This window comes from Piliocolobus tephrosceles, chromosome 14 (assembly GCF_002776525.5).
Source record: "Piliocolobus tephrosceles isolate RC106 chromosome 14, ASM277652v3, whole genome shotgun sequence".
Classification (NCBI taxonomy): domain Eukaryota; kingdom Metazoa; phylum Chordata; class Mammalia; order Primates; family Cercopithecidae; genus Piliocolobus; species Piliocolobus tephrosceles.
Window position 1 is genome coordinate 90,124,742 of NC_045447.1, and position 23,199 is coordinate 90,147,940.

General features: G+C 37.1%; 1 protein-coding gene across 3 annotated transcripts in view; it reads left to right on the forward strand.

Annotated features, from left to right (window-relative positions):
• The window catches only part of PCSK5 (proprotein convertase subtilisin/kexin type 5), a 475,536-nt gene that overhangs the window by 178,050 nt on the left and 274,287 nt on the right, over positions 1-23,199 (forward strand). For all 3 annotated transcript variants that reach the window (XM_023213308.1, XM_031934085.1, XM_023213309.2), the window contains exons 6-7: positions 1,537-1,625; positions 5,034-5,206. In XM_023213308.1, the coding sequence (XP_023069076.1) occupies positions 1,537-1,625; positions 5,034-5,206 (262 nt within the window). The remainder of the gene's footprint in view (positions 1-1,536; positions 1,626-5,033; positions 5,207-23,199) is intronic.

Below are 23,199 nucleotides of genomic sequence, written 5' to 3' on the forward strand. Positions count from 1 at the left end.
CTCTTTGATCCAGTAATTCTACTTCTAGGAATTCGTCCCAAGGCATAAAATGATATCTGTACTCAAGATTGTTCTTCGTATTGTTGTTAATATTAGTGAATAACTGAGCAAAGTTGCAGGAAAAGAGGACTTGTTAAAAAGCTTATGGTGTGTGTATGTATTGACAGATACACACACACTACACAAACATATATATCATTTAAGGAATTATGCAGTACATTAATAACCATTAAGTTAATATATAGATTAATATTTATTTAGAGAGATATGCATAATATTACTAAATGAAAAAAGCAGTATATATCTCTTTTCTGTAAACTTGTATGTGTACCTTTCAGTTGTAAGCAGTAACTTGATTATAGTTGCACAGAGAGTAGTGGTCTGAGGCAGCTGTGCTGTGAAATTTAAAAGCACTGAAATGGATTTGGGGACTTGAGTTTTAGTCACTGTTCTGCTAACTGTGCTACTCTCAACATACCTTTTCATACCTCTGGTCCTAGATGCCCTCTTCTCTAAAAATGAGGGAAGGGATGGGCATTTAACTTCATTAGCAATGACAGATAAACCATAATGACTGTTACATCCCCCTTCTGCAGGCATGGCAGACGTTAGAGGTCAGTCTTAGTGTTCTTTCTCTGGGCTCAGTCACACTTTAGAATTCTTCTCAGCACACAGTTTTAGGCCACCGTTTCTAAGCAAATTGTACTTTATACTGAAAACTTCTTTGCCATCCTTGAAAGAGGATCTTAGAAGTTCTTTCAGCTAAAAGATTTCTCTGATCAAGGCACAAAATTATTGTGACAAGAAATAACAGAGAATGCTTTTTCAGTAAATGTATTTTTTTAATTTTCTAGTATCCACATTTCTTTTAAAAAGTAAAAAGTTGAAAACAAGTAAAATAAGTGTGGACAACATATTTTATTAAATAAAATATTTTAACATGTATCTGGTATAAAACAATGATTAATAAGATATTTTACCTTTTCATTTTTGCATACAAAATCTTTGAAATCCAGTGTTTATTTAAAGCACATCACATTTCAGCTAATAAATTGTATTGGAAATACTTGATCTGTATTTACATTTACAATTTAAAAAGCAGATTCTCATACCCATCTTAAGTTTTCTAATAATTGATTTGAATATTAGTTCTTAAGCTTAAATAAAAAATTGAGATGAGGTTGCAGTAGTCACATTTCAAACATCTGGTAGCACATATATCCAGTGACCACTATGCCGATCAGTAGAAGTTTGGGGGATATAGAAACGAAGTTTTTCTGACTTTTATCCTTCAAGGAGATTGTCCGGTTGGGAAAGCAAGGTATCCAAAATAAACATGTCAAGAATATAATCCAAAATGGTCTAATTAAGTGCTAGAAGTTTGCCATGGACAGACAAAGTGCTACTTGGGAAGGAAGTTCCAGAAACACCACAGCTGGGTACATTCTTCACCACTCTGAGTGGTGGCAGTGATGCGTTGGCTTTGTGAGAATGGTACTTGTCTTACTTTAGAAAGTGTGTGTGTTCTGCCTGCAGGCACGGAACTCGCTGTGCTGGAGAAGTGGCAGCCGCTGCAAACAATTCGCACTGCACAGTCGGAATTGCTTTCAACGCCAAGATCGGAGGTATGGGCAACCAACTTACGTGGATGTAGAAATGCACCAGTTAGCTCTTTGGCTGACTGGCTTTCAGAATCCTTTTTAAATGGAGGTTAAACGATTGGGCATATCTTTACGTAATAGTGTTCAACTATTGCTGGCCCCAACATGACCATGTTAGCAGGCGCTGTTAAATGTATTTAGTTAAAGACTTCTGAAGCAGTCACCCTAAACTATTGTAAACACTTTTCTTTTAAACAGACTTGAAAAAATGTTATCTAGTAGTGAAGATGGGGGTCATTGACATTTGTACCAAAATGCTACAATTGGTGCCTGGGTCAGAAAGAACTAATCATGTAAACATTAGGCCATAATACCTCTATGGAAAGAAGCATTTTGTAATTCTCTCAAAGTAAAAAAATCCCGGTTTTGTTTTTGTTTTTTTCCTTTGGCTTAGGCTTTTAAAAAGTTCCTTTTAATTGTAATTAAAATGATACGTGGCAAAAATCTCCTTTTGTAATCCCATAACATAGTGATACTATTTCCATGAATGATTCAGATTATATCTATATGCAGGCATGTATATGTACAAACTCAATTATACATATACTTATTATAAGGAGCCAGCCAAAGCAGTATAAATTTAAGCATTGATAAAAGCAAACTCTTAACTTTCCCATTTGTAATCATCTTTGTAAGAAACAGCCCGGTGCCACGGCCACACACAAATGGGAAGAAAATATTGTAATACAGTCTATGTATCCTCATGATTTTATCATTATGCCTGAAGGTATTCCCTAGGGGTCTCCTAAGGGCGTCATAAGACGAATGAAGCTCCTGGAATCAGGTTGACCTCCTTGTTTCCAATGCACTATTTGTTTTCAAGTGGGAAATAGTGTTGGAACTAAAAAATAAAAATGACAATTATTTCTAGGATAAGAATATGAATATAGAGTTTCCCTAACATGAAATATTGAAGGTCTACAATAACAGAACTAAGAAAAGGCTTTCTGAAATTATCTTGAATATCAGTCCACAGTGCATTTGACCTCTTTCTTTCCTTTTTCTCCCCCTGGATTCTTATGAGTATGATAGTTTGTTAAGCAGTAATTAATTAGCGGGGAGCATCTGCTATTTATTAAGCACAATGCATATGAAAGAGCTAAAGAAAAGAGGCAAAGAAAAAAATTCTTCATTCCCTGAAGAACGATGAGAGTTCTGGAGGCCCCTCATCATCCCAAGAGAATTAGATCAGAGGCTGCCAGGTCAGCCCTTCTCATGGTCCAGGATATAGTCTCTCACATACACAGATACACAGCTCCGGGTTCTTATCACTACTCTCCAGCACAAACCCAGAAATCTTAATAATTTTGAAAAAATGAGAGGATGAACTTGTGAACTCACAGATAAACCAATGACCTAGCTTATAGAACCTTATGGAAAAAAAAAAAAAAAAGGAATGTATGGCAACAAATCAAAAATGTTCTAAAACAAGAACATTCTGAATAATAAATTTAACCCCCATACCCAAGGCATGAAGGCTTGGAGTTAAATGAGGAAAACATAGCCTTTTATCTTTAAACTTGACAAAGTAAAAAATCTTTTTTGTGAAATTTCTATTAGAAAATGAACATCACCCTCTAAGTATGATTTACAAGCATTTTTTTGTGCATGACATAGAAACTGAATTCAAGTGTTACGTCCTACTCTCCTGTTGGCATTTAGAACACTAATGAGCTTATTTGGGGCAATTACTGTGTTTATTTCAGACCTCATTGTACCAATAAAATAGTTTCATTTTATGCTTTTCAATAGGAAGTAAGAGGATGGAGTTGTTCATCTTTCTTTGCTAAAGAACATGAAGGTGAATTTTGAATATTTAAATTAAATTAAGCCAGTGGTTACTCAGGATGCAGTACATTGAGATCATTATGTAGGGTTTTTTACTCACGCAAAACAAACCATGGAAAAACTTTCCAATTTTCATTCCAAAATTTGTAATGGAACTTGTTCATAGCTTTCATTCTCCGTTTCTCCTGTTAACACACATCTCCATTAAAAATTCAAAAGTCTCGAGGAAACACAGTCAAGAGACATTAACAACCAAATGTCTTTCAAGATACATGGAGGGGAATGGAATGTTGGCTAGATGTTAGATGACAATGGGAACTTATTTCCCTATTTTTTTGTAAAAAATTTTCAAGGATAAAGGGTCATATCGGTCATGGAATTTAAAATGGTTCAACCTAACATCTATATTTTTGGATTAAGAAAATGAGACAAAATGTTAACAGTTATTGAGTAGTGGCTATGTGTATATATATGTTCATTCTTCGTTCTTTCTATTTTTCCTTGTTTGCAAGTTTTATAGTTAAAAGTTAAACATTTTTTTTAATGCACAAAGAAGATATAGTTACTTCAAGAATATTTTTATTTCTACTAGTATTCCCACCTCAACTCACGTAACTCCATCTAAAGCTACTTGGTTTGGGGTTTTATTATTTAATCCCCGTTTGTTGATAACCAATAAAAACTTAAAATCCTACTGATGACAAGGTTTTCCTAAGGATTAAATTTGGCCTGTAAAAATATAATTTTTAAATGATACAGTGTTTCAGTGATGGTATTTAATTTAAGCTGAAGGAGAGATATGTTTACTTAACAATTAGATGCTTGGTTGTGGTTGTTTTTATGAGCCTCCAAAATAAAAGGAAAAAGGAAAGCCTGATATTTGGCATATAATTTATTTCTGAGTATCTTAGTGTCTCTTTTTGCAAAGTAGGGTTAATAATAAATTCCTATCTGTTTGGTAGAAATATACTTAAATGAAGATTAATAACATGGCTAAAACCCTTTGAGAATTATTTGAATTGTTACATCCACAGAGATCATTCTCATTTATTATTTGACATAAATAACTTAGCAAAAAAAGAAACATTAAGTTCACATCAATCTTATGATTAGAGGCTAATATTGAATATGGAAGACATGAGACCATCCTACCTTGGCAGCTTTCCAAATAGTATATGACTGCTAAGGTTAGATAGAATGTTTTATATCAATTATGAACACAAGTTATTCAATAAAGAGTTTAAGGAAGATGGATTGCTTGAAGATCTCTTTGTCAAGTACTCACTCAAGAGAGGGATGGGAAGTGAGAGACTGTGGCAGCTGTTATAAGGAATGGAACCTTAGGAAAAGAAAATGATGGATTAAAAAACATTTTTAAGTTTTGCTCTTTTATATACAATGTGACATCCTTTCTGCCCGAGATACTGCCTGCAAAGTACACATTATCCTTTTGCTAGGGGAAGATATGCTCACTTAAGTGTTGATTAAAAATGTATTCTTCCCCCCGAGAATCCTGCAACTATGTTTTTGGAGTGTTGTGTAGTGAAGCCCTGTGATGAACTAGTTCTCCTTTCTGTGTTGAAGGAGTGCGAATGCTGGACGGAGATGTCACCGACATGGTTGAAGCAAAATCAGTTAGCTTCAACCCCCAGCACGTGCACATTTACAGCGCCAGCTGGGGCCCGGATGATGATGGCAAGACTGTGGACGGACCAGCCCCCCTCACCCGGCAAGCCTTTGAAAACGGCGTTAGAATGGTAGGTTTTAAAAGCATGGAGGCTGATACTCTGTGGATGGGTGATGATTCTCATATGAAGAATCTATGGGTTTCTGGCTGCAGTCTAGAGAACTGGATGGAGCTCTTAGGCTGAGCCAGCAGGTAGGCTAATGGAAAGAGGTGGTGAACATTTGGGATTGTGAGTTATTTCTGTTCTGCCAGTGAACTAAGAGCTAGAGAGTTTCTTCTGAAGAGAACAGAGGTACATTACAGTGCTTAAATTCTTTCAAAGAAAATATATTAATACGTTAATCTTGCATTCGGAGAAATACATTCTTAGGACTGTGAAATTGAGTGAAGACAATTTAACACTCTCCAGGTGGTGTGAATAGATTGCATAGTGATGCCCCTTGGGGCATCTCCCTTTTTGTAGTACTTTCCTAGTTTCTCCCACCTCTGTCCCAGGACAATATTATTTGTGTTCCAGCTCCTGATCTCTACAACCAAGTAGCTTAATGCATCGTTCTTTTCCTTAATTACACCAAAAAATTGATTGACCACTCTCCCCCAAAAACCTAACCATATAATCTAATGTAATAAAATGTCTGTTTCAAATTACAGATCTTAAGAAATCCTGTCTTATTTAAATTAAATTTTGAAAATAAGGATACTAATCTTTGTAGTCATGAAAGGAGGAGAGCTCCACCGGAAGTAATGTCTTTTTCTTATTCATGAATGCACCTTTGGGTGATTTAAAGCATACCATTAGTCTTGTTCATTTAAGGCCATTATTGATCTGGCCCTAACCTCCCTTTTCTTCCTCCTCTGTTTTACTCCTTATAATGTAGACGTGCTTCACTCCTATCCAACAGCACAGAATGTTTTCCTTGTTCTTCCTACGTAGTTCCCGTGCCCCATTCCCAAGTCCTCCCACTGTAAGCCAAATCCTGTTTGACCATCAAGCCCCAGCTAAAAAAAGTTTACCTCTTCCCACAAGCCTTCTCACTGCCCAAACTAGAATTAACTATAAACAGACCCTACCTGTGCTTTATATTCTTACTACTGTTACATAGAGTTCTTCTCATATTGTGCTTTATATCAGAGTTAGTTCTGGGTGTATCTTCCATACTAAATTGCGAGTTCCTAGAGAGCAGCACTTGTGCTCTATCCATCTTCATTGGCTTTGCAAAACCTAGACAGTGCATTGAATTCTAGTGAGTATTCAATAAAGTTGTTGAATCAAATTTAATTAACTACAAATGATGCTAACCACGGGGTTGTTAAATATCCAGCTCAAATATTTACAGTGGAATGCATTGTTGATTAATGTAATGTTGCAGCTGGAGTAAAAATAATGATTTGCCCACATCTCTGTGGGATTTTTGTTAGAGTTTTAATAGAAGACTGAGCTAAGCTGTCTTCTAATTATTCTGAAATAGACTGGAGGAGAAAATTATATACTTATTTTGTAGGTACTTCCTAGCTGAAAGATAGTTCACGTTTGGTTAAAACATTCACTTTTTAAGCTCTTTGTCAATTTTCAGCTCTCTATATTAGAGTCTTTTAAATCATAGGATAATGTTTTAACTCATTGTCTAGAAGTTTTCTCTCAAGGTGCCTTAACAGCAAATGAATATATTCTGTATAATCTGGTGATTTCATTGCTGAAGCCACAGACAACAAATTGCTGTGATCTCTATGTTTTCAGTAGAATGATCATTCAAATTAAGTAAACCAAGCACTGTTCATATTTAATCATAAAACTGTATGTATATGGCTCTTATAATAAAGAACAATCTGGACTTATTAATCTGAAAATATTAAATTAGTAATACACATAACCTCATGAATGGGCATGTATATATAAAGAATGCCCCATATTCAATAGCTGGTTTTACTAACAGACTAGTAGGCATCTCATTGAAGCAGAACACATAAACCAACAATTTTCAAATTTATTTTTCCTGGGGAGTCTTTCATTCGATGGAAATCTTAACTGGAAGCTTAGTGTGTAAAGAATTCAAAATGTGGTGCTTTGTTAAAAGAAGAGTAAAAAGAGGTTAAGATTAGAAACAAAATCATCTGAGAAAATTATTCAAACACATAGGAAGATTATATTTAGAAATAATTTGGAGAAAATTTACTTTATATTCATTATTAATTATGAAAGTAACCTATGCTTATTGTAACAGATTATGCAAAATTGAGTGTAAAGATGAACTTAATAATAGATTTCCCCACCCAACTGGGTAACCACTGTTAAGAGTAAAGGCTACATGTTTCCATACTTTTGTGCACATTAACATGCAAACAGGGATTATATACCTCTGCACATTACTACTTGCACCTAATGGTCTATCCTACGCATCTTTCTGGGGCAGCCCTTAAGAATAGAACTCATTTATTTTATTTGTTTCAAAATTTTGAGAATATAGAGATATCATAATTAATTCAATATTCCATTGAAGATCTTCCAAGGTTTTACTTAGGGAAAAAAAGGAATTCAGTTTTAAATGAAACCATTCGCTTTTAGAGTTGAGGTAGTAACAAAAGAAATAACTATCAATAAGAACAAATTGTTTTTTGGCTTGTAGCATTGCACATCTAAATATGGAAAAACCGTGGTGATGCATTTAAATGTGATGAGGTCAACAAGATAGTGTTTTCATGTATTTAATACAAATCGGCTTTCGGGCTAGGCTAGGATTGAGTCCAATATTTGCCATTTACTTCTCTCTAAGCTTACATAGATCAAATTACCTCTCTGCTTCCATTTTCTTATCTAAGGTAGGGCACTAATAGTGATGTTATACTAACTAACAGAGATGTTATAAGTGCAAAATGAGATGATAAGGCATATAAAGCAACTAGTATAATACCTGAAATATAATAAATGCATTTTATTTTTCAGAGAAAAGATCATGTCCTCCTACAAAACTATTTAAATTTGTCCTCAGTCCATCATCCTTCTCTCCTATACCATTTCCACACTGCCTAGTTCCTGATAATTCCATTAAGTTACCTGTTGGGTTAACTTAATGATTAAAAGATTAAAAGATTAAAAATAATATGATGCAGGCCGGGTGTGGTGGCTCATGCCTGTAAACCCAACACTTTGGGAGGCTAAGGAGGGCAGATCACCTGAGTTCAGGAGTTTGAGACCAGCCTGGCCACCATGGCAAAATCCCATATCTACTAAAAATACAAAAATTAGCCAGGTGTGGTGGCGGGTGCCTGTAATCGCAGCTACTTCAGAGGCTGAGGCAGGAGAATCGCTTGAACCCAGGGAGTGGAGGTTGCAGTGAGCCAGGATCATGCCACTGTACTCTAGCCTGGGCAACAGAGTAAGACTCTGTCTCAATAAAATAATAATAATAATAATAATAATATGATGCAAGTCAACATAGCCTTCCTGAGCTCTGTAGTGTCATTTATTTTGTTCTTCCTATGTCTGTACAAAGCTTCAATTTCACTTGCCTTTAAAGGCATATCTTCAATTTCAGTGAGATAGCCTCTGGATATACAAATTCAGTCTAGTTATTCGTGTTTGTAGTCCTGAATTCTGTTTGTATTTTCCCAAAGGATGTTCCTCTAAATATCTATTGATATATAATTTAATATTTTAAGCAGTGTATTTCTCTTTTCCAGGTTAAATAAATCTTTTTTATGAGGCATCAAGTGAGACAGGAAATTTTATATTCTTTTATAGTATTATCATTTGTATTTTTGTATCACATACATTGTCAGAGATAAAGAAAATAATTGAATAAAAACAATACAATATTAGACTATAGGCTACAACAAAGAAATAAAAAAGTGATTTATTGGCTTAATTACTTAAGGATTGAAGAAATAAATGACTGATAAAATAATTCCTTCGGTTAGCTAGCTGAAAAGCTACGCAGCAGCCTAAAGTCATTCTGGCCTATTGGGGTTTATCATCTGCAAAAATGTAGGGATTGGAATTTATTTATTCATGATATTAAGCTTAGCCAACTCCCACTTTCTATATACTGTAGATAAAGGGGTGAAAAAGACATCTGCATCTTATATGTGATACATAAAAGTTCCTACATTCTAGCAACAAAACAGGAAACAAGGTAGAAACAATCAAGACTATTTCAGCTGAGGGTAAGTGTAGGAATGAAAGTAAACTGATTTCTGCTGAGGGAAAGCACAGCTGCCTTAGTTAGGGAAGACAGAACATCCTCTTTGAGGAGGTGATATTTGAACAGAGACATAAATGATAACAAGCTAATCATATGAAGAACTATTATATGCAGAAGGAACAGAAAGAGCAAAGAACCCCAGGTAGGGAAAGATTTAGGTGTATTTCCAGAATGTTGAGAGCAAGTTGGAACAGAAAGAGGGCAAAGGGAGATGTGTTGGAGGGGAAGGCGGGAACCAGCTCAGCAGGGCTTTCTAAATGATGGCGGGCGTGTGAATTGTGTTCTGTTATAGGAAGCCATGAAAGACTTTAAACAGAATTGTGGCCTGACCTTATACAATTTTAAAAGATCACTGCTATGTAAACAGTAACTGTATGTGGGGTGAGAGATGAAGAAGCATGACTGGAAGATTGAAGTGGTCCAGGAGAGTGTTGGATCAGGGTGGCAGCAGCGTCAAGACCATCAAAGAAATCAGGCAGCAATAGATAAGCCCAAGTATCGAGAGATTTTCACAGAGGAAATAAATACGTTTTGCTCAGGGAGTCCAATTATTGATTGCATCCATTATTTCTGCAAGCTAATCAAAAAATGTAGCAAATATTGAATTTCAAAATGCCCTCTGTTTGTTTACTATAAGATAAGCATTTGGCTCAAAGAATGTAATGCTATTTTCAAAGACTTTCACAAAATCAGAATTGATTCAATTTATAGCCCCTTTAGAATTAATGTGGCAAAATTACATTAGAGAAACAATGTTAAATAAACCATGTCACAGTTGACAACTTGCTCTTTCTTCTAAGGAATGCATTTTATTTGATGCTAAGGAGCTATAAAATTAAGTGCAAGAGTTAGAGTTATATACTTTGGGCTGCATACAATTAATAGTAATAATAGCAGCATGAATATTTAACATTTTGTTCAGTTCATTATACTATAGTCATCTTCTAGGACTTAAATGATAACATTTAATCTTCATGATCTCAAAAGATAGGTACCATTCTTCCCAATTTATAGAGAGGAAAAACAGAAATTCCCTGTAGCCAAGAAGACAAAACATAGGCTTCAAAAAAATCTGGTAAATTCTGTTACATGTTGTCATTTTGATCTTATTTGGCACACCTGACCTTCCACCTTTATCTGTGGCCACATACTCTAGCTTTTCTTCTGTTACTATGGTGAATTAATTGTTCGTCTTCTACCTAAGGCCACCTCCTCCATTTGTTCACTGGACCCTATCCCATGTCGCCCCATCAAAGACCTCCTCAAAAAATTGTTTTATCTTCAAAATTTCTCTCTCAACTCTATTATTACCATCAATATACATTTGTACTGTTCATTCTCCTGTCTTAAAGAACGAGAGGAGACTCTCTCTTTGGTCTTTCTAAAAATAATCTCAACTTTATTTTAGATTTCAGGGTTACATGTGCAGGTTTGTTACATGGGTAAATTGTGTGATGCCGAGGCTCACCCGGGTAGTGAGCATAGTACCCAGCAGATAGTTTTTCAATCCATATACCCCTTCCTCTCTCCCCTCCCCATAGTCTGCAGTGTCTGTTGTTCCCATCGTTATGTCCATGAGTACCCAATGTTTAACTCCCACTCATAAGTGAGGGCATGCAGTATTTGATTTTCTGCCCCTGTGTTAATTTGCTTAGGATAATGGCCTCCAACTGCATCCATATTGCTGCAAAGGACATGGTTTTATTCTTTTTCATGGCTGTGTAGTATTCCATGGTATATGTGCACCACATTTTCTTTATCCAATCCACCATCCTAGGTTGATTCCATGTCTTCACTATTGTGAATACCACTACAATGAGCATATGAGTGCTTGTGTCTTTTTGGTAGAACAATTTATTTGCTTTTGGATATAGACCCAGTAATGGAATTGCTGGGTTGAATGGTAGCTCTGTTGTTGTTGGTTTTTTTTTTGTTTGTTTGAGACAGAGTCTTGCTCTGTCGCCCAGGCTGGAGTGCAGCGGCGCGATCTCGGCTCACTGCAAGCTCCACCTCCTGGGTTCACGCCATTCTCCTGCCTCAGCCTCCCTAGTAGTTGGGACTACAGGTGCCCGCCACCATGCCCGGCTAATTTTTTGTATTTTTTTTTTAGTAGAGACGGGGTTTCACCGTGTTAGCCAGAATGGTCTCGATCTCCTGACCTCGTGATCCGCCTGCCTCGGCCTCCCAGAGTTCTGGGATTATAGGCGTGAGCCACCACACCCGGCCTGTTTTAAGTTCTTTGAGAAGTCTCCAGACTGCTTTCCACAAATAGTATCTCATTGTGGTTTTGATTTACATTTCTCTGATGATTAGTGATGTGGAAAATTTTTTCATGTTTGTTATCTGCTTGTATGTCTTCTATCGAGAAGTGTCTGTTCATGTCTTCTACACATTTATTAATCGGGTTGTTTTTTGATTGTTGAATTATTTAAGTTCCTTATAGATCCTCGATATTAGACTTTTATTAGATGTGTGGTTTGTGAATATGTTCTCCCATGCTGTAGGTTATCTATTTATTGATAGTTTCTTTTGCTGTGCAGAAGGTTTTTAGTTTAATTAGATCCAACTTGTCAACTTTTGTTTCTGTTACAATTGCTTTTGAGAACCTGGTCACAAATTCTTTCCCAAGACCCATATCCAAAATGGCATTTCCTAGATTTTCCTCTAGGATTATTATAGTTTGAGTCTTACATTAAATCTTTAATTCATCCTGAGTTAATTTTTGTGTATGGTGAAAGGTAGGGGTCCAGCTTCATTCTTCTGTATAAGGCTAGCCAGTTATCCCAGCACCATTTATTGACTAGGGAGTCCTTTCTTTGTTACTTATCCCAGGGCCATTTACTGAATAAGGAGTCTTTCTCTATTGCTATTTTTTGGTTGACTTTGTTGAAAATCAGATTGCTGTAGATGTGTGGCTTTATTTCGGGATTCTCTATTATATTCTGTTGGTCTACATGTCTGTTTCTGTACCAATACTGTACTGTTTTGGTTACTGTAGCCTTTTAGTATAGTTTATATCAAGTAATGTAATGCCTCTGGCTTTGTTCTTTTTGCTTAGGATCACTTTGACCATTCGGACTCTTTTGTGGTTCCATGTGAATTTTAGAATAGTTTTTACTAGTTCTGTGAAAGATGTTAGGAAAAGCATTGAATCTATAGATTTCTCTGGGCAGTATGGCCATTTTAACAATATTGATTCTTCCAATTCATGAACATGGAATGCTTTTTCCAATTCATGAGCATGGAATGTTTTCTTATTCTTCTTGTAGACATCTTGCACCTCCTGGGTCAGATGTATCCTTAGGTATTTATTATGTGTGTGTGGCTAATGTGGGTGGATTGCATTTTTTTTTTTAATTGAGATGGAGTTCACTCTGTCACCCAGGGTGGAGTGCAGTGGCGTGCATGATCTTGGCTCACTGCAACCTCCACCTCCCAGGTTCAAGTGGTTCTCCTGCCTCAGACTCCCAAGTAGCTGGGACTACAGGTGCACACTACCATGCCCAGCTAAATTTTTGTATTTTTGATAGAGATGGGGTTTCACCATGTTGGCCAGGCTGGTCTCAAACTCCTGACCTCAGGTGATCTGCCTGCCTTAGCCTCCCAAGGTGGTGGGATTACAGGCATGAGCCACTGCACCCAGCCAGATTGCATTCTTTATTCGGCTCTCAGCTTGAACATTATTGGTGTATAGAAATGCTACTGATTTTCATACATTGGTTTTATATCTTGGAACCTCACTGAAATTGTTTATTGGTTTCAGGAGCCATTCAGTGGAGTCTTAAGGGTTTTTCAAGTATAGAATCATATCACCAGCAAAGAGAAATAATTTGACTTCTTTTCCTATTTGGATGCTTTTTATTTCTTTCTCTTGTCTGATTGCTTTGGCAAGGACTTCCAGTACTGTGTTGAATAGGAGTGTTGAGAGTGGGCATTCCGTGTCTTGTTTCAGTTCTCAAGGGGAATGTTTTCAGCTTTTGACTGTTCAGTGTGTTGTTGCCTATGAGTTTGTCATAGATGGCTCCTACTACTTTGAGGTAAGTTCCTTTGATGCCTAGTCTGTTGAGGATTTTTATTATGAAGGGATGTTGGATTATATTGAAATCTTTTTCTGTCTATATTGAGTTAATCATGTAGGTTTTGCTTTTAATTATGTTTATGTGGTAAGTCACATTTATTGATTTGCATGCATTGAACCAGCCCTGCATCCCAACTTGATTGTGGTGTATTAGCTTTGATGTGCTGCTGGATTCGGTTTCTTATCTCCTCCCTAATACTGACTCGTTTCTCCTTTTTTCCCCTGTAGAATGAAATTCTCTGAAGCCGTTATCCCACCTTGCCATCCTCCAACTTTCATTTTCCATTATCTCTTGAAGCCACTGCTTCAGGACTTCACCCCAGCAGTCCACTGAAGCTGCTTTTGACAAGGTCACAGTGACCCCTATATACAAAACCCCATGCTTCTCTGAGCTCTCATCTAACTGGTTTTTTTAAAAGGCTTCGCTGGTTTTCCCTATATACAATATAACACACATGTACTCCAGCCCTTAAAAATCCCTTCTTTGCAATTATTATACCTCCTTCTATTGATTATTTCTACTGATCTCATTTTCTCTTCCATGCTTGTTCTACTCTACCCAAGTACCCACGATAGTGTCTGGCACTCAACAGGGGTTTAATGAAGAAAGGATGAATGAGTGAATGAATTTATGAATGACTTTCATGCCAATTTGATGTATGTACTGAGATAATTTACTTAAGGATCACACTGGTATTATTTTTGCTTAATATTCTAGAAATGTTATAAACATACATGGTATAGTGTGATGGTTAAAGTACCCAGGCCCTGGATTTGGAAATATGAATTCCAGTATTTTCGTATCATGTTCAGGTTAATTAGCCTCTCTGAGGATCAGTTTGTTTCTATATTAAAATGGATCTAAATGCTAGTAAATGCTTTATAGTAATGTTGTAGTGATTTTATGATTAATTCCCGTAAAATATTCAGCAGAGCTCCTGTAACAATATAAAGTCTCTAAATATGTTATTATCACTATTTAAAATGGGCAAAGGTAATAAAAACAAAATACTGACTAATCATGCAAAGTACCATAAAAAATTTTTATTGTTCTAAATCTGATGTTGCTGAGTAACCCTTATGGAAAGTCATTACATAATCTTGAGATTATTATACAAGAATGGCCTATATAAGTGAGAAAAATATCAAAGATAATATTTTCTTAAGTATATGGCATGAACCACTAATTTAATAAAATGATAGGCAAAAGGGGTTGGGGGTAGAGAGGTTTTACTGTCAAGTATACTTAAGAAACTCCACTTCCTATATGCTCCTTTTGAAGATTTAAAAGCATATTAAGGCTAGGCGTGGTGGCTGTCGCCTGTAATCCCAGCACTTTGGGAGGCCGAAGTGGGCAAATCACCTGAGGTCAGGAGTTTGAGACCAGCCTGGCCAACATAGTGAAACCCTGTCTCTACTAAAAATACAAAAATTAGCTGGGCATGGTGGCCTGCACCTGTAATCCCAGCTACTCAGGAGGCTGAGGCAGGAGAATCGCTTGAACATGGGAGACGGAGTTTGCAGTGAGCCGAGATTACGCCATTGCACTCCAGCCTGAGTAACAAGAGCAAAACTCTGTCTGAAAAAAATAATAATAAAAATAAATAAGTAAAAGCATATTAAGGGCTCTGAGAAGTCCTGTAGTGAAAATGATGCATTTAACCATGGTTCTCAACTTTAACTACGTAGAAGCTTTTCTTATTACTTTTTTGAATTGCTTTTAAATTTAACTTCATTTTAAAATTTGCAGAATTACTTTGTGCAATTCAGCTAAAGTCATTAGACCTTTAGAGTCTAAACGTTGGAACTAGAAATAATATTAGTGGTTAATTTTATCAACATTTATGTATTCTCTCACTTGTTGATAGCACTCCCATTCACCCAGTCTCCCTTCCTAAACCCTAAGATTTCTTCCATTCCTCATGCTAGTCATCTAGTAAGTCTTGCATGTGCTGTTTCCTAAAACCTTATGAAATCCATCTGCCTTCTTGTCCTTACAGTTAGAAACAAATCTCTCATACAGACTTCTACAATGTCATACTTTCCAAACTTCCCAGCTTGAGCTTCAGCTTTGAATTCTGCCTGAATGCTGCAGTCAACGAAGTATTTTCATAGGCAAATCTTGTCATTTTTTTTCTCTTTAAAACTCATCACTGCTCCTTATGACTGAGAAGGAACATCCTAGACTTCTTAGTAGGGCATATAGGTTCTCTCACAGGTTCTTTCTCAGTTTTGCCAGGGTCTCAGAATTGAAATTTTACATGTCATCTTAGGAAAGGACAGTTTAAAAGTTTCTCTCATTCAGACTTACACAGTGCATTTACCATGGTGAGCCTTTGGCTTGGCTCCTTGGCATGACCAGCAAAGCATTCTCTCAGGGAACATTCTTGGCTTCATCTTCCCAGTCAGTCCTAAATAGGAAAATGATTTTATAAAACAAGTGAGTGAGTTGACAATGTTTCAGCTGTAGATGACCCCAGGGTTTGTGTCAGAATAAGAAGCTGAGACCCTAAAGTTTTCTATGATTGATTCTTTATTCATTCATTTATTCCTGGTTGCATTGAGGAGGCATTCACTGAGGGGTTATAATATTCCACGCACTTTTCTAGATGGTAGTGAAAGATGAATAGCACTCAGCCCTTGTCTTTGGGGAGCTCACTGTATAATGATGAATAAATGTTCTAAAGAAAGTGCAAGCAAGCTTCCAAAGTCCCTTCAGTTTACCGAATCTGGTAAGCTAGGGCAGAGTAGACAGCCCACAATAAGAAGACTTACTGTAGCACAGTCTAGTTGCCTTGGAATCATCTTTTTTGCTTCATTCGGATTTCAATACACTTGGTGCAGTTGATATGCATCAGCAGGTGTCTAATATTTACAGCATTTCACAATTTCCTGACAAGTGTGTTTAATAACATTTTTTAGAAAAAGAAAAAAAAACTTGAAATGGAATCTTTTTCATAGTCAGAAAAGCCTCTGTTAAGGTTACCAGTATTCCCATTATTATTTGACTCAAATATTTTTCAAGGCCGGGCGCAGTGGCTCATGCCTGTTATGACAGCACTCTGGGAGGCCAAGGCGGGCGGATCACTTGTGGTCAGGCGAGACCAACATGGTGAAATGCCATCTCTACTAAAAATACAAAAATTAGTTGGGCATGGTAGCACATGCCTATAATCCCAGCTATTCAGGAGGCTGAGGCAGGAGAATTGCTTGAACCCCAGAGGCCAGTGTTGCAGTGAGCTGAGATTGGGCCACTGCACTCCAGCCTGGGCCACACAGCGAGACTCAAAAAAGCAAGATATCAAAAAAAAAAAAAAATTCTTTAATACCCACTATATGCCAAGCACTGGTTTGGCATTAAACCTTAGTCTTTTTTTTTTTTTTTTTTTTTTCTGGAGAAATCATGCAGTTTTTTGTAGATATTTTAGCTTAGCTTATAGTTTGCTTTGTCATTTTATCTACTAGTATACTTTGAAGTTCAAGTCATTGTTCTTTGAGCTTCTTAGGCTTTAGTAATATCAGTTAAAGCTTTCCAGTGAATTCTAACAGAACAGAGCCATTGTCAAGGATGGTCAAGAAGAGTCAGTGAAGTCAGGATCATTGGCCCTTTCACTCTCTGTTGAAACTGTGGACCTCATCCCATCTTGACTGTTTTGTATTTAGGGGTCCAGATGGAAACCAAGACATCTGATAGACATCTATTGGCATATGTCTGACTGTTTAGTCTCTTAGGAAGACTCTGATTATTATTTTCCCTTCCCATCATCAATTGCCTTTTCAATTCACCAGATTTAAAAACTGATGGATTATGTGGAGTGTTTGCTGAAAGCAAAAGTTGCTTGAACATACACACAAGTGAACATACACATATTTCCCCACCCTTAAATTAAAGGCATATGTTCACCAGGAGGGCAGAGAAGAGGTATAATGAAAGCAGTAATAATAATCATAATAAAGTTAACCAAATCCACCCAGGAGGGATATGTTTTTATCTGATACACACCCAGCTGTAGCAGGATTAGTACCAGTTTGCTTTTTAATATATGACAGATTACTGTTAAACTAGTTGGCAAATGTAAAATTTTGGAATGATACATAGCTAGGTGGAAAGAAAAGGGAGCTTCTTTAAAAATTGGTTCCACTTAATGAAAATTGACTTTAACTGGGATTTGCTTTAGAAATTCTCCCTTAAGATTTAACTACATCCTGGTGGAATTCTGTGTATTTAGAACATTAACAAAGCTAAGACATGGCTTGCTGGGTGTACCCAATATAATATCATCCATTTTGGAAACAAATGTGCGTTTTTCATAAATACATAGGTGGTTTCACATTATTTAATTGTACAAAGTTATCTGACATCCAAGTATCAAATTTAGGTTACTATATTAATGTGAATTGTTGTGCATTTTTATGGAGAGGAACACAAATCTATTCTAACCTTGCATAGGTGCAAATTTCAAATTTTTATTAACATCTTGTTTTCAGTTTTAGTTTAGGGATCCATTAGTAACTGGGCAGTTTAAATAAACTTTTGCAAATCCTATTTTAAATCCCTCTGTTAGACTATTCTACTACTAGATTAATCAGTTATCAATAACAGTCTTTTGTTCTTTTGGTTTGTGTGCTCTGTTTATAGTTACTGCTGGGCTACCTGGGAGGTAAGTGAACTCCTCCTCACAAGAGTGTTCTGGTATAGTATAGTATGGGTGTCCCTGTTAAGGGAAGATTCAACATCATATAGGGATTAGATTAGGTTAAGTTGAGGTCTATACTAATTTTGAATTGCTCTGATTCTCAGCATAGTTTTGAGAAAGTTGATAGGGAGAACAGACACATTAGTTTCCTTCAACATAATACGGCAGTCATCGGAAAAGAAAAACCACTATTTAATACACAAGGGCCCATTGAACTCAGTTGATAATATCAAATGATTTTAAAGTACATATGGCTTAGATAGCAGGTTTGTTTTTCCACTTCACCTGAGCTTGCATTCCTCACCTCATGTGTGATGAATACAGTCAAACCTAATATTTAGCTGTGAACATTATTATAACGCCTACAGCCAGTTGACATAGGCATGAGCAGGAGCCTCACAGGAACACTCAGCTTATTGATTTGTAAACTGAGTCTTGGCAAAGTTAGGCAATGTGGCCAGTGAGAAATATGACTGTGGCACTTTCTGCCACCATGCTTTGTGCAATAGCAGCTCCTGTTGGGTGGGACACGTGGGCCCATCTGTTCACACCCAGCTCCCAGTCAACCGTAGCTGAATTGTGGTCACCAAAGTGAACACTACAACAAAGATCTCTCTCTTTTCTGAGTTCCTGGAGAACTGATCATTCAGGCAGCTGATTTGGCACATCCCTGAACCCCACCGTGTGGTCTGTTCTCTTCCTCTTCATCCTTGGATGTGGCCTGCAGTGGTATAGAGAGTCTCTCTCTTGCTGGTTGGTTACTCTCTAGCTATTTCACCTGAGACAAACTATGAGCACTCGTTTCCCAGAGAAAAGGCTATGATAGGACTTGCTTTACAGAGCTATCGTGAAGGCTGAATGAGATTGCACATATGAAGTGTGCAGTCCTGCAGTCGGCTTCTTATAAAAGGAAGGGCCACACTGGATGCATCTTTAAGGACCCAAAAATAGTCACTACAGAGGCTTGTAAATCATGTGAGCCTGATAACAGCTGTCATTTTCTCTAAAGTGTAGTTTGTTTTAATTAAGACAGGATTGTGTTCATGGGTAGGAAATGGAGAGAGCTGATCTCTATTTCAGAAATGTTAGGAGTTGCTCCGTGTAAGATCAAGATTACTACTTCATATAGTAGAGGCGTGTGACAGTTCAGGCCCCATGCTGGGCTCTGGATGAGGGTAGCTTACCCTTGCAGACTTGAGCTGGCACTTGGAACCACTTCACAGTGAGAGATTTCATAATTTAGAGCTAACTTAGGGAAGAGTATGAACTTTTCATTATTGCTGGAATATCCTTCTATCCTCCTTTCCAAATGCCTGTCCAAATATTTACAGTAAGTTCCTTTCATACCTCTGTCGATAATAAATGTTTTTATTCTCTATGAAAGGAATTTTTCAAATTTTATGCCTTCCATATACATTTAAAGGTGATACATATTTCTGAGCAGTTTCAGCATTGGTAATCAATGTTAGTATTAGAAATGTCCTTCTTAACTTCATAAACCTGGCCCTCCTGAAAGTCTGAGCATGGTTTTGCCTTCGCTCTGGGATGAACCAAGTTGTAAAAACTTTTGGGCGGTGTGAGAATAGCTTTTCTGGCCAGGCGCGGTGGCTCATGCCTGTAATCCCAGCACTTTGGGAGGCTGAGGTGGGTGGATCATGAGGTCAGGAGTTCAAGACCAGCGTGGCCAAGATGGTGAAATCCCATCTCTACTAAAAAACACAAAAATTAGCTGGGCGTGGTGGTGGGCATCTGTAATCCCAGCTACTCAGGAGGCTAAGGCAGGAGAATCGCTTGAACCCGGGAGGCAGAGTCTGCAGTGAGCCGAGATCACACCACTGCACTCTAGCCTGGGCAACAGAGTAAGACTCTGTCGCAAAAAAACAAAACAAAACAAAACAAACAAACAAAAAAAAACAGAGAATAGCTTTTCATCTCCCAAAAATGGGGATGCTGAGATGGTGGATGTACCCAGAACAGCTGTGTTGTTGCTAGTAATTATTGGTTGTGGTTATTTCAGAGAGCATATCAGATATACAATTATTTTCTTAGCTGCTTGGAGTGAGGAATTGAGAAATCTAGTCTGCCTGCCCCTCTTTCCAGCCAATGTGAGATGCTCCCACACAATGGGAAAACTGTTTGTGCAGGGGCTCAAAACATAGAGGATGTAGGAAGGAGTGACTGGAAGTTAATCACCTGATTCTTGCTGAGGCTTCTGTGAACAGATAAGATGAGGTCTGAGAAAAAACAGAATTGACCAGTATGAATTGACCATCGAGGGACTATTAACACAGCTAATTATTTGGGAATTGTTGATTTGGCAAAGGAGATAAGGCAGAAGGGAAGGTTGTTTTATTTTATTTTATTTGAATTTAATTTTCTTGAATCCATTATTGTTAAGCATGTTTTCCTAAACAAGTTGTTAAGTATTTTTAGGAACACCTAGTGTCAGTACTAGTCAGGGGAAATCAGCATTGGATAAGGCAAGACTGGGTGCATTCTGGCCCCAGCCCTGCCTCTAACTGGCTCTGGTAACGTCATTTTCTGAGTTCCCTTGTGTAGAAATGTAAAATTACGCTGAATGAACCTTTTATGTGTCCAGCTTTACATAATATCCATAGGGCATTATTCAGCTCCAAAATTATATTATTTGAAGTTCCTGAATGACCAGAATATCTAAAAGTTCATCGAAATAGAATTCTTTGTATGAAAGTGTATTTATTTTCATTGGTAAATACACCCAGTTTTTATTTCATCACAAATATTCTACTACTCTTTCTCCATGTAAGACTGATTTTCTTCTTCCAGTTATGCTGTGAAAATAAACAAAGTAAAAGAAATCTACACGATTGTGATATTGCTGTCAGGAGCCAAGGGTCACACCAACTTGTACACTGTTGTGATAAAGTTAAGAAGCTGTGTTAAGTGTGTAAATCCTCAGTGTCAATCAACCTTTATGAAGAAAGGGCATCTCTGATAAGGAAATTGATTCCACTAAGCCTTTAGTGAGTTGGTGCTCTACCAAATTTATATTCTAGCAGATATGGTGAATAAGTAACTCAATTTTTTTCTTTCTATTCACACAATAAACATAAAATTAGCTAATGATAAGGATGCAGGCAAGTTCTGTATTTGCAGCACTGATTCATTGTCCTTGACACTAGTCTTTGACCACCTTACTCATCATTTCCAAGTATCACTTTAGAAAACTGACCTGAGGTCCCTGAATTCAGTGCAATGTGCTCTCCATTCATGGACTAGGACATGAACAATATCATGAAAAGACCCTAAAAGTAGCTTGTAAGTGACATTTAAAATTTTGTCATTTGCAGTTGATCCTATAGTCATTATTAGGCTCTCTATTTTTTGAAAAGTGAAGTCGGCTGCATTTGATATGCTCAGGAAGCATATAAAATGGATTTTCATTTGTGAATGGTAAAATTAATATGATTGTTAATAACTGCATCTGATAACTTGAGTGCATCATTAAAAAGTCAAAAGAACATTAAAAATTTCTTGGCTTAGTGACCTATTGTGTGCACAGAAAATCATAATACAGACTACCTGATATAGGGCTGAAAAGATAGATTGGTGAGGTTAAGATGCGATGGAAGAGGAGGGAGCGAAATCACGTCGCATAAGAAATGGCAAGAAGACAGAAATGAGCGGAAATAGGTAACTATCCACAAAAGCCTTCTTTGCTCCATTTTTCTTACTAGAGAAGTAGAAAATCACTGCATTTGTATTTCCCATCTCTCTCATCAGCCATCTTTTGAGTGGCTAAGTAGCACAGAATGTGAATGATGGAAGCCAGTCTGACGATGTTCAGACAGCCCTTCCTCAGAGTCTCTCTCAGGCTGAATGGGTGGGTCTGGCAGCTGACAGGCTAAAGGAGGTGCATAAAGATTGAGATCAGTAGCAGGGCCAGGAAGTGGGCTGCGGGAAGCACTGGACATCAGCAGGTGCTGGTAGAGGCCACTCACTGGTTGTTGGCTGGTTGCGGAAATCAGCTTTAGGGAGCTGTTGCTTTCCATTGGTAAGCATTTTCGATCCTGGAATTTTTGCTTGGAAACAAGTGGAATTAATGAACTGTTTCCTTTACTCAAATCACCAAATAAATAAAGCATAATTAATGAGTGTTTGCTTTAAAATACATATAATAGTTCATCTGTTTACCTTATTCTGAGAGCACAATTATGAAACATTCTAAGTGTAGAAGCAGAACAAGAGAAACCTGGATACTCTCTACATTGGACAAAACATCTCATATTGTCTCATTCAAGTTACTTGTGGATTTTTTGAGGGGATGGACCACCTTATTCCCTGAGTCTTAACTTGATTCCATATAATTAATTTCCCTAACCTCAGCTCCATCTTACTCAGATGAACTGATTGAAAAAACAAGTCTGGGGCTTAAGTAAGCTCTTATCCCATAGATGTCTTCATACACCTTTACCATGACTACATCATCTCTGTGCATCACCAAGAACGCTTTCTCCCACCAAGTTATACCAGTTTAGCTTGTTTCTAACAATAGGATAAATGTGATCAAAAAGTTATTTAAGTTGCTTAAAGAAGCAATATGTTTTAGAATTCTGGAACAAATGTTTTGTGTGAGTGCTACAAAAAACATTAGTTTTTAAAGGGGGTTTTGGTGGCATTTGTGAGGTTTTTTTAATTTTTTTTTTGGTCTTTACATTATGTTTCTAGACGAGATCTATTTCTTTCAATGAACCCTGTTCTGTAAAGCAACAAGATTTATTTCAAAAATGCTAGTCAGAATATCCTTGAGCTTTAAAAATAGGAACAGTTCTTTATTTCTTAGCTACTAAGTTATTAGTAGTAAGTGTCCTTGTCTCTCTCCAACTTCTTCCCCTTACCCCTGGATGCCCCTTTATCCAGGGAATATGGAGTATGGAATAACCATGGCATAAAAAGCTTACAGAGAGAACTGTGCTCTTTTCTCTCCAAAAGGAGGAATATCAAAAAAGGTGGGGAGAGGAATGACAACGGGCTTTGATAAGTTGGGTATTGAGGCGGTGCTTGCGAGACATCACGAATGAATGGAAGTGCCTCATTCCAAAGTTGTTTT